This window comes from Puma concolor, chromosome B2, assembly GCF_028749965.1.
Source record: "Puma concolor isolate L17-30 chromosome B2, mPumCon1.1.hap2, whole genome shotgun sequence".
In the NCBI taxonomy this organism is placed as follows: domain Eukaryota; kingdom Metazoa; phylum Chordata; class Mammalia; order Carnivora; family Felidae; genus Puma; species Puma concolor.
Genome location: NC_141671.1, coordinates 68,981,163 through 68,993,356, shown reverse-complemented (window position 1 = coordinate 68,993,356; position 12,194 = coordinate 68,981,163). Strand labels below are relative to the sequence as shown.

At 45.1% G+C, this 12,194-nt stretch overlaps 1 protein-coding gene across 7 annotated transcripts in view; it reads left to right on the top strand.

Moving 5' to 3' along the window:
• Positions 1-2,774: 2,774 nt before the first annotated feature.
• Positions 2,775-12,194, top strand: part of COL12A1 (collagen type XII alpha 1 chain) — a 116,114-nt gene continuing 106,694 nt past the window's right edge. For 4 of the 7 annotated variants that reach the window (XM_086707251.1, XM_086707247.1, XM_025926140.2 and 1 more), the window contains exons 1-2: positions 2,775-2,914; positions 5,960-6,067. In XM_086707251.1, the coding sequence (XP_086563377.1) occupies positions 5,995-6,067 (73 nt within the window). In that variant the 5' untranslated portion in view covers positions 2,775-2,914; positions 5,960-5,994. Of the gene's footprint in view, positions 2,915-2,961; positions 3,905-5,959; positions 6,068-9,031; positions 10,984-12,194 lie in introns of those variants that run through there. The other 3 variants (XM_086707246.1, XM_086707252.1, XM_086707249.1) reach the window with 3 other exon arrangements.

The following is a 12,194-nucleotide window of genomic DNA, read 5'->3' as shown; positions in this document are numbered from 1 at the left end:
TTAAATCTAAGTCTGTTAATGAGAATGCCTTAAGCAAGAGAGGATGGCCACAGGGGTCCCCAGGATGTCACTTTGGGTTGGAGAGCAGTGCAATGTGAGTGCTTTTGCGGGGGGGGGGGGGGGGGGAGGGGGGAGGGGAGGGGCGTGCTCCCGCCTCTGGAAAAGGCAGCCCTTGGCTCCCCAGCAGGTGACTGACTGTTCAACTCTGCATATTTGCAGCTCTGAGCCAAATCAACTGGGAAGAACTCTTTTAAGAGAGAGAAACAAACCATAAGAGACTATTAATAATAGAGAACAAACTGAGGGCTGATGGAGGGAGGTGGGTGAGGGATAGGCTAGATGGGTGATGGGTATTAAGGAGGACCCTTGTTGGGATGAGCCCTGGGTGTTGTATGTAAATGATGAATCACTGAATTCTACTCTTGAAACCAATATTGCACTGTATTTAACTAACATTTAAATAACAATTAAAAAAAATAAAATCAGTAAAACCAGAGTTACACTGCTCCCCGGTGTACAACTTTGCCATCACAAATTAAAAACAACAAAAAGTACATAAAGAAAGAAAAGCGCGCCTACACACACACACACACACACACACACCTGAGCGAAATGCAAACCCCAGCCAGCCTTGGCTGGCCAGCGAGGCGGCAGCTTTCCTTTTCTAGACAGTGGGTGTCGGTTTCCCAAGGGGCGTCCCTGGCGGTTCTAAGTCCCTGTGCGGGCCAGGGTGTCCGCTGCGAGCAGCGCAGCGCGACTGGGTGACCGGCCTGCGGCTGCCGGGACTTATCTGCCTCTTGGCTCTGTCCTTGTGTCTGCCACCAGCCCACTTGCGTCTGTAAGAAGGAATTTGAGTGAGGGTGCGGGTAGAGGGCTGGCCAGCGAGCGAAGGACCGCTCTCCACCGGCTGGGTATAAGAGCTCACTGGTACTCAGCTGATGACCCCGTTCCGCGTAGTGCACGTCGGGTCATTCACGTCCAGGACGCGCTTCTGCCCTAGGGGTTTGCGCCGGACACCCGGGTTGTGAGAGTTTGAAGGGGGAAAACGCCTGGGCACTGTGCGCGTGTGTGGGCTCTTTGTGACAGCTGCCCAGCGGGTTTTCGAGTGGGCCGTGTGTACTCAGAGAATGTGCAGAGGTGGAGATTCCCATTTTTCTCCATTCTTTCCCTCCAACCTTCTCTCTGGCTTCCTCTGGCTTTAGCTGGAGGCAGCTGTGAGTGGGGCGGAATGGAGGGGGGCGCTCTGCAAGTTCTTGTCATTCTAAAGGCAAGTTCAGAGACTATCACGCCTGTTGGAGGGAAGGCCAGATTTGCAAACGTCAGTCAAATAGGGAAGAGAGGTTTACATTGGCGACAAGACCTCCCCTTTTACTATTGCTGGCGGTCAATTCCAGGGGCATAGCTCCCGCGTTCCCCTCCGGGCCCCCTCCCCCATCCAGGGTGCTCACCCTTTCAGGGTTAACCTCTGGGCTTCAAAAGGCCAAAAGTGCAGAGCTTGTGACCAGGGCACAGACGTGTGTAATCTGAACCTCTCCTGGAGCGTTTTTCTGATGCTACAGTGTTAGAGCCCCGCGCTTCCTCCCGTGCATCTAGTACAATTTGGCAACCCTGAGTGCCAGGTTTCCTGCTCTAGGCCAAGGGGGTGGAGCCGATTGGGGGGAGGGGGCGGTAAAAAGAGGAAGATGCTGGCAGAATGTCAGCTCTCATTTGGCGTCCATCTCTTTGGTAGTTGGGGGAAATTTACTTTCATTCGTCTCGACCCCGCGGGGTTGGAAGGCAGAGTTTCTGGTCCAAAGCCTCCGCTGGGGGCCAGGTTATGCTGTGGTCCGGATGCCAAATTTCCAACGTGATTGCAACTTGTTCCCTAGCGGCTTCTTGTGCTGAGGACCCCAAGGTTTCATTGCGTCCCTTGCCCTCTGTCTTGGCTCAAATTAAGCCTCTTAGTTCCGTCCCGAAGCATTAGCGAAGTAAGACAGGACTGGGAAAGCCATCCGTCGCTGAGCCCCGCGAGGGCGGCTGTACGGGTTTCCAATCGGCCGCTCAGAGATTGAAAAAGACAGAAGGCGCGCCGCGTGCACAGACAGTTAGTTAATGGAAACCCTGTAAATCGGTTTTAAGTGCACCCAGGACGGAGGGGGAGGGAAGTGTAGGTGGTGATGATGGGGGATGGGACTAGGGTGGGGTGGGGTCGGTCACACATTCTTGCAGTTCTGAAACTAAGAGTCGCTTCCCTCCCTCCCATTGTTCTTAATTTAGGAAAATAAATTCATTAAAGAAAATCGCAAGGATAGGGAAACCCGAGCTCCCCAGCCCGCCCCAAGCAGAAGAGTGCGCGGCTTCCCTTGGCAGGGAACCCGGCTGCGGCTGTCCCCCTCCCCGCTTCCTCCCTCTTCCCCCCCTCCCTGTATTCCCCCCCCCCCCTTCCCGGCGGGGCATTGCTACTACGGGGATCGCCACCTCACGCCGAAGGAATGCTGGAAGTATGCACACGTTCCCAAAAGTAGACCTCCTTCACCGCCGGAGGAGCATACATCACCCCGTGGCAGCCGTCCACCTTCTCAGGCGTTTCGTAACCGAGTAAACTGAGAGCCGGGAACAGCCCTCTATTAAGTAGCCCGCGGCGCGGAGCCTCTTCCCACTCGACCAAGGCGAGCCGTCGCAGACGCGTCCGCGCGCGGGCAGCTTTGGTCCCGGGCAGTCTCCGCCCGTCCGGCGGCGCCTGCGGCTCCCGCCGGGACACTCCAACACTTCACAACCTTGGTGGCCTTGCCGCTGCCCGCCTCCCGGCAGCCGCCAGGTGCTCCTGGAGCGCGGCGCCAATTGCCTGGGCGTGCGGAGGGTCACGCCGAGCGCAGCCTTCTACGACGCCGGGAAGCCGCTGTCGCCGCCGCTACCTCGGACACCACCGCCCCAGGTTAGTCCGGCTTCTAGCCCTTTCCCCTTACCCCGTCCCTCACAAAGATAACTAGGGAACCTTGTTTCTAGCCCGTTCCTTGCGCTGCCCTAAGTCCCTAGGGACCGCGCGCGAGACCCGTTTGGACTGGTCAGAGTGGAGCAGTGCCTGGGATTTGCCGGGTGTCCTGGGGTTCTGTGATTCATTTTATCTTTGCGGGACAAAGAGTTGTAGCTTCTCCTACGAGTTGATGCAGGGCGGCCGTGTGTGCGTGAAGCACCCTGTTCCGCGTTTCTGCTCGTAGAGGGATTTCATCTATAGATGCTGTCGACTTCCAGGAAGGGCGGCCCAGGTTCTGGGGCCACCGGCCGCTCGCTGCCTCTTGGTCGGAGCTTTCCCGGGGTGCGGTGGTGCAGCCGCGCCGCTGGGAAGGTATTTTAGTGACGCACGGCGCGGAATTCTTTGGCGGGCCGGCTGAGTGCTCTGCAGCTCGTCGAAGCTGCGCGGGCGTGTGTGGCATCTTGAGACAGATTCCTCGTCGAGTGTTTTGGCTCCTCGGCTTTTCAAAGCATCTGCGATGATGGTGGGTTAATCCGGCTCTAGGAGACGCAGCCTTGGCCGACTTCCTCAACTTCTCGAGAAAGCTCGCCCTTCCCGACCTCTTCCCGAGTGCCTTGGTCGAGGGGTCCGTGGAACCTTCGAAGTAGTTTGCGTCGCAAATCCTAGATAGTGTATAAAGATCAGAGAGCGTGGGGCGCCGGGTTCATTTATGGAGCGGAGACGCGAAGACAGGGAGCAAAAGAGGTACCCCAAATCGAGGGTCCTTGGGCACCTTCGGGTGACCCTTGCGGGGCGTTCCAGGACCCCCTTTCTGTCCCCCTCCGGCCGCAGCGTGGACTACGTAACCTAAAGTATGCAGGAGTACTGGGGAAGGATGGAGCAAGAAAGGAAAGGAGCGCTAAACTCGCCCTTGGCTAACTAATGTCAAGGTCGCAGTGGGTCAAAGAGGAGGTAGGTGACGCGCACGGATCTGGAGGAACCCCGTGGGTGAGGGGAGGTGTAATTTTCTTTTTTAACTGCACTCAGGAGTTAAAGAATTGGTCTTTTCCAGGAGAGTGGGAGGGGGGCAGTGGGTGGAAGGAGACCAGTTTCTTAAGACCTACCCCCTCCCCCTCCCCTCTCCCCGCACCCGCTCCTCCGCAACTGACTCATTTTCATTCATGAGGGTGAAGTGAGGGAATCCTTGCGGACACGTAGGGGCGGCCGCTTTCAGACATTTATGTCTGAGAACGCTCAATGAAGCACCGACCTTAGCGTTCACGTAAATGTTTTGGCTAAAAGGAGAGAAAACTTTTTTTTAAACATATGGACGGAATGCCTGGCGGGCTGGTAGAACTGACTGTACGTTCCGATATCCCGACGCGACGTGATTCATTCTTGCCGCTGAGTCAGGCAGCCAATAGGTGGCGCTCTCGACCCAGACAAAAGCGCTTCCACTTCTCAGGGTTTTTTTTTGTGTGTGAAGAGTTCAGGAATTTAAAAAAAAAAAAGTCTGAACGCAGCTTTTTGATGGTTGGATTGTCAGTCAGCCTTTAACTCTTCGCGAGCACGACTGCCAACTGAACTGGAAATTATTGTAGCAAAGTTAAGGCCAGCTGATGGGAACAATGGGCTAGCCTCACCTCCTGCTTTTCACTGATGGTTGAAGAGGGTTAGAAATGTCAAACAGCTGTTAATTAGGGAGAAAGAAATTGCTGGAGTCCTTGAATCTTCTGAGCAGCGCCAACATTTTAATCTTGGCCTCATAAAAAGGAGCTCTGGGCAATTTGGCACGCCTGCTCATCAGACATTTAAAACGCAATTTACACTCAGGCCGAGGAAAGATGCCCTAATACATTGTGCCAATAATTTGGAAGGGCATGGTTGGAGCTTGTCAGTTTCTTTTCTCAAAGAGGGCTTGACCTTTGGCTCATTTTTGGATTCCCAAGCAGGACTTCGTTTCTCAAGCAGCCTTGCCTGTTGCCTTACAATAACTTATGTACTTCCCAGTCAACTCTCTTTTTATGTCTTGCCTCTGGCAACTTCCCAATTCAGCTCATTGCTAGTGGCTTTTGTCTGTGGATTGGACCTTAGAATATTTTAGAAGATTCCCTTCTGCTAACATAGTTAAGCACCTACTATGCGCTGGGAATCACGAAAGATGAATAAGACTCTTTGTGTTTAAGAAATTAATAACCTAGTTCCAGAATCAGGAAAAATTAGAATAGAATGTATTCTCCTGTGGAGGATACATTCTCGTAATCTTCTGGATTAAGTGGACAGTTCAATGAAAATATTAATTATTATTGGGAATTTTTATTAAAAATCTCTTGGGAAAACAGATGAGAGTGTTTTGTCTCTTCTATTGCCTGTTTTTTAAAATTATATATCTTAGAATTGTTATCTCCTCATTTTGGGTAAAGGATTTATCAGATGTGAAGAGAACACAGCTAGCAGTAGGGTCAGGTTTCAGTTGGGCCTTACATATTTCTGTATAATCCATTTCAGACCTTAAAGAGCTGCATATTGGTAGGCAGAACAAAATGAAGAAAAAAAGAGAGTAAAAGAGGTTTATTATACTTTTCCAAATTACCTTGAGACCACTAAAGTACAGTTACCTAAAGAGTTCAGCAGCTAGGAAAAAGCTGCAGGCCAAATAAAATCCCCAGCTGGAAGAGACATTTAGTTGAGTCAGGGATAAAATGACCTCTGAATTAGCCATCACCAAGGCAGGATGAAGTCATGTGGGGCCTGGTAAGGCAGTCACCCGGGGATGCTAAGCAGGACCAACCTCCAGGAAAACAGGACCCTCTTTAAACTTGAAATCCCTCTTAGTGCCATGATTAAACTGCAGTAGATGAACTTGACTTACACTGCTCCACAATAGGCCCATTATATTCGAGGCTGGGCCCTGCGGTTATTAAGGCAGATCTGGTCGGGTCCTGGCCCAGGTCCAGGCTCCAGTTCTAACCTGGTTCCGGGCCTGCCCGGACCCGGTTCTGATACGGTCACTGCTTCCTCCCGCAGATCCCTTCATGCGGCTGTGAGCTCGGAGGCCGAGCATGCGGACCAGGCTTCCCCCAGCGCTTGCCGCCCTGGGCGCGGCCCTGCTGCTGTCTTCCATTGAGGCAGAAGGTAAACTGCTCTTCCTCCCCCTTCTGTCAGTGACAATGCAGAATTCTAGAAAGGAAAAAAACAAATCAATCTTGCCACTATTGCTTGCTCTGTTTTTTTCTGTACTTCGTGTTTTCTCCGGGGGTTTCTCTCCTCTAAGAGAAACGCCCCCTTCTCCTGAGGTCTGTCCATTTTCTGGCTCTCAGGTCCAGCTCTTTCGTATTCTGTTTAATCCATTCCGTACAGTGCTGTGTGGTCTCCTTGCGCTTGTCCCTGCGGTGTGCTGTCCACACTGCCACCTACAGTGCTGCCTTCCGAGAGGACCGGCCGTCCGGGAGGGGGCGACAGCTGCACCCAGCTCTACGAACAGGATGACTCCTGGTGGTACCCAGGAGCCCCGGAGCGCGGGCACGCTTACTCGCGTGGCTGTTTACCACCTGGCTCCGGGCTGCGACCTCGGTGACAGCATGAAATAAAAGACTCCAACAGTGTCGGCTCTGCGTCTCTGTGTGTTTTGTGGGGAGCGCAGTCGTTAGGCTGACGGTGCAGGCAAAGTGAGGTGGCAGCCACACACCGCCTAGGGGATGGGTGGCAAGCTGAGATCCGGACCCAGGATGTGTTGGCGTGGCCCAGGGTGACTGCTGTCCCTGTTTGGTTTTCGGGAGGAACGTGGCTCAGGCCCAGCCCCGCGCAGTTAGCTTGGATCTGTGCCAAGGTTTCCAACCCAGGAAGCAAGTGGGAGCCAGAGGAGCCCAGCTTCGGTCCCTCCCTTCTTCCCTCTAGCATCAGACCTGAGCAGAGTCTGTCAGGGGCTGGGAGATGGGTGTCGTGGCCCCATGGTCTGTCACAACAGCTCCGTGTGGCCCTGCTTTGTGGAAAATGAAGGACCTTTGCTTATTTCAACCTCAGTTTATTCTTTTTTGTTGTGTGCCCTTGATGCCCTAATTTCTCAGTATTTATTGAAAAAGTTATTTCTCTATATTAACCCAATGAGAGCTTCTGTGTTCCCTCAAGTATGATTCAAGACCTGACAAACTAGAGTTATTGCTCTGCAAGATAAATCGGGTAATACCATAACAGACATCTTTTTTTTTTTTTTCAATAAAAAATGCCCCCTGATGGGGTTAAGGGAGAAAAGACATGCATGGGGCAGCTGTGGGGGTTTGAGAGTGGGTTGTGCTTTTTTAGAGATTGTGGGAAAGTAGAGCTGTTTCTTGACGACACTGATATTTTCAATAACTTTCTATTGTGTTTGGTTTTCGACTTCAGGACTGCAGGTATAAAAAAATTAAGATTAAGGAAAACAAAGAGGCTCCAAAATGGATGGCCTGCTTAGAAAAGTGACAGAAACTTGCTGTTCTTTTTATCTAACTGATGCTGTGTCAATGTAGAGGCTTTTCAGAGTGGCTTCTGTGAAGTAATACGCGGATGAGGTTGCATTTAATGTTCCTTTCTATGTCGTTGTTAGGAAGGAATTTTATTTGAGGAACTTCTAGAAGCCCTACTAAAGATATTTTTAGATAATTCACTCAAGTGGCCTATTTATTGCTCATTAAGAAAATAGTTATTTGAAAATCAGAAAGATTTGAGAATTTTTAGGAAAAGAAGTTGGAAATGATGTAAGTGGAAAAAATCAATTCTCAATTGGATAATGGCTGGTTAGCAAAGTGCAGTTAAAAAGAACGTTTTAACATTGTGTGTCAACTGTACTCAACAACAAAAGGGAGAACATTTTACTATCTACATTACTGATGATTTCCATATTTCTCACATTTTATCTTTTCAATTTGGTGCAGCTCTTTCTTTTGCTTTCTTAAGCTGTGTCTTTCTTGTCTCCCAACTCCTTAGGTCAGCATTTAGTAATTATATTTTAATGGGATTCATTTTTTGTGCCTTATTCTCTAATTTGGTACTGTCAGATAGAAATATATTATAAGCCACATATGCAAGCCACATGTGTAACTTAAAGTTTCTGGTTGTCACACTAAAATAGGAAAAAGAAACATGAGAAACTACTTCTTATAGTATATTTAACTTAATACATCCACACAGTTATCACTTTAACATGTAATCAATTTAAAGATTATTAGTGAGATATTTTACAATTTTGTGCTAAGTCTTTGAAATTGGCTGTGCATTTTACACTTGCAGCGCATTTCATTTTGAACTGGGCATGTTTCAAGTGCTTGATAGCCACATGTGGCTGGACGCATACGGCTCCTGTGTTGGACAGCACAGCTTGGTGCTAACTACCAACTAAGTGGTCCCATCGAGCCTGTGAAGAGCTAACAGAATTTGTGGCCAAGACCCTTCTGGGAATGATGGCTGGAAAGAGAATTTCTTGGAAATATTGGGGCACATTTCAAAATTTCAACTGACCTCCCCATTTCCTGCTTTGTCATTTTGATCTTAGTTATGAAATGCCCATAATTGCTTTTCTTTCCCTTTTACAACTCATACTTGAACTGTCGTAGTCATACTATTTTTCAACGAATTTCTACTTACTTAATTTTTTATACGTTGAAAACAGTGCTCTTTTTCATGTTAATTAAAAAGTTTGGCACATACTTTTTGCATCTTCTTCTTTTTTTTTTAATAGTGGCCAGTGTTCTGTATGACCTATAATGTACGAATCATTTTTGGTTCATGTATCATACGGTATATTAATTGCCATTTAGAAAATTTAACATTTCACATTTAAAGGTTAATGAGAATTAGACACCTTTCTCATTAATCTAGAATTCAAGATGAACACATCTTGTGAAAAACAGGGTTTTAATTTTAGTAAGTTTGATTTATATTTATAATTTATGAGGAGTGCCTGGATATTATCAATTCAGCAGTGAGTTGAGGCCATAAGCTTTAACTGTCTTGTGTCTAGGTTAAGAGGCTAATTGATATATATATATATATATATATATATATATATAATTGTATGTCTATGTTTATCTGATAATCCCGTGTCATAAAACAGACACTTTGGACTACAGAGGAACTTTCTAATCATCTATTCTAATTCTCTCATTTTCCAAATGAGGAAGATAGGCTGAGTAGCTCAGTCAACTAATGTGGTTACTTCGAGATAAGGTATAGATGAGACACAGATTTTCTCCTGGTTTAGTGCCGGTTTGCCTACACTGTTCTCTCTTGCTTAAAAACTGGCCAACCCAGTTAAAGGAAGGAACACATTCTGTAACGTGTAAGGAATAATCCATCACTTGTTTGAAATACTAACTTTTCAACTGTTTATTTTTGGTATCTTATAAACACAAATAAAATGAATATATCATGGCAAAGATCATTAAACTTATACTAGCCTTGGATGGAAGATATAAATTAATGCCAATTGCATAGAGTAAAACCACTCTTGGCATACTTCTAAAGGTTTTTGCCATTAGGGCAGTATCCTTTTCAGTGTTGTTATCACAAAGACCAGACTAAAAATGTTACTAGTTCGTCAAGATGATATTTTAGTAGTATGTTGTCGAATTCTGCTTTATCTTTAACATATTTTATGTGTTAGCAAAACTTACTAGACTCTCTCCTCCAACCTGTCCATCTTTCCATCCATCCATTAATCTCTGTAGAGTTGGTAAACTCTTGGACATATCTTCCTTTTGGTTGCCATAATGAAAAGTTTTTTAAATTATATGTTAAGCTAGATTCTTTAGTTTTAAACAAAGTGTGTAAAATTAATTTGTCAAATTCTATCTATATCTGAATTGGAAATATCTGAATACCACAAATTTATTATTGAGCAGGCATCAAATAATGCTTTTTATAGATTGAAAAATGTAGAGGTATATATGTTAATAAGCACCTGTGTACAAATATTGCTTTCTAAAGTTAGTCGTTCACTCAAATATTTCCTAATCTTTACATTCAACCCAGTATTGTAGAGAGTTGTGTGCTCTGGAGTCAGACTATGGGATTAAAGGTTTGCTGCTTTTTAGTTGTGTTCACCTCTCTAAATTTCACTGACTCATCTGTGAAACAGGGCTAACAGGGCACGTTATGCTGGATTGTTATCAGGAAAAAAAAGAGACAACGTATAAAGTGACTTGTACTCAACCTGTTGCATAGCAGACACTCAGAGAATGCTAACTATTATTATCATTCCTAAAAAGTCCTAAATCCTGCCAATTCATGAAACCAGAATATCACCAGGATGCAGTTTGCATAGCACAGCTTGTTGATAACAGAAAACACTATTCATAAATGGGAAATTACACTACTAGAGTCATGAATACCTAAAATTTTAGTCTTTTCATTATCAGTGTTCAGGTTTTTTGAATATATATCTGATTGCTATATTATTTATTTATAATTTAAGTTCTATTTCTCTTGGTTCAGATTCTCATTGTATGCAACTATGACTCTTTGTCATCATAATCCCTATGTAGGTAGCTCATATCTGAAATATTCCAGCATCTGGAACATTCCATTGTTTTAGGGAACATAGACACTGCTTGTGACAATGCAATGACAGTTGTGAATTATTTTTGTACAAAATAAAAGATTTTCAAAATTAATGAAAATACATTTTGCATTGATTCAAGTTGACGTGGGTCCATACTCACATCTGCTTTATTATCTTTTTTTTGCAAAACAAAGAAACAAACAAACAAACAAACAAAAACGTATAAATGGACTGGCAAAGCTGAAAGGTTTCACGTGTGATAAAAGTGGGAGGAAGAAGAGTGGAGTGGGCTCTCTGTCGTACACATGCTAGCCAGCCATTCTTTCGATTCCCAAGTACCACATCTGAGTTTCTATGAACACCTTAAAAACCTCTGAAATGTTAAAGACTTTTCCCAACAGTCAATTTTTCAGTTTTTCTGGAATCCTGGTCATTTGGAAATCAACAAGGTGGGCCGCTGCTGCCCTTCAGCAGTCTTAACCTAATGTCTGCTGCTTCAGGTCAATTTCCCTGCAAGGTTGGTGGTACTGTTTTTCCATGTACTGATTTTTTTTTTAAAGCATGCTCAGGCCAGTTGCGTCTGCCTTTGCATTAAATTTGTCCTGAGCCATTGCTACTGGAACAATATTTTATAATGATATTCTTAATACCTCTTGTTGTATTAACATTTGTTGCATGCTTGTTATACTAAGCGATGACTACAGCTAAACCTTGCAGTATGATTACAGATAGCAGAATGTTGAATAATTAAACCGTGCATGTAGATTAATAGTCTAATCTCACTGCCTGTGTATGGATAGTAAGAAAATAACATTTATTCCATTGCTAGAGTATCCAATAAAAATAAAAAGCCATCACCTACAGTTGGAAGCAGCAGTTCATTAAAGCAAATGTTTGCTTATTTTGTTTTATTTCCATTAAAATGTGCTTTTAATATTACATAAATCCCTAACCCCAGTTAAATTCTATGACTCATGTCTCAAAGCTACTACTGTATTTCAATTGACCTCTATGAAAACCTAAAAGGAGATTGTAATCCTTCAAAACAGATGCAAAAATTCTGACTCACAAGGAATACTTTCAGACTTAAACACTTTAAGAAGAGTATGGCTGAAAGTCATCTTACTTTGTTGACCTCCCTCAAGAGTAGTAATTTATAATGCATTGACCATGCACTGACAGTGAGTCAGTACAATGCTGCATGATGAGGCATGAACATGGCAGAGGGAATATCATTATAAAATATTTCTGAAACGTCTTTGTGTAATGACTATTGTACATGGAGGCTTTCGTTTATTGTGGGAAACTAAAAGCAAGTCAACATTTCATTGACACATGCATGAAGCTATATAGTTCTGTATGTAAACTATTTCTTTCTGTACTTTTCAATTATTCCTGTCATTGACTTCTCCAAGTTTTTATGCACAGTCATGTCTTCAGATTGCTGATCCTTCTTCACTGTTTTCTTTAAGTTCTATAAATAAATGTCCATAAGTATACATTGATGTTGTCTTTCCATGATTAACCATTGTTTTGTAAAGGACCATACTGGCATTTTAACCTAAAATGCCACTTCTAGTATGGAGTATACCTGCTGCAAAGGAAAATAACAGTGTTGGTTTACACCTTGCAAACATACAGCGTAGTGGTGTAAACAGGCAGAATATTAGTTTTATAGACGTCTGTATATTACTTTTTATACATTTAAACATTATTAACATCCCTATT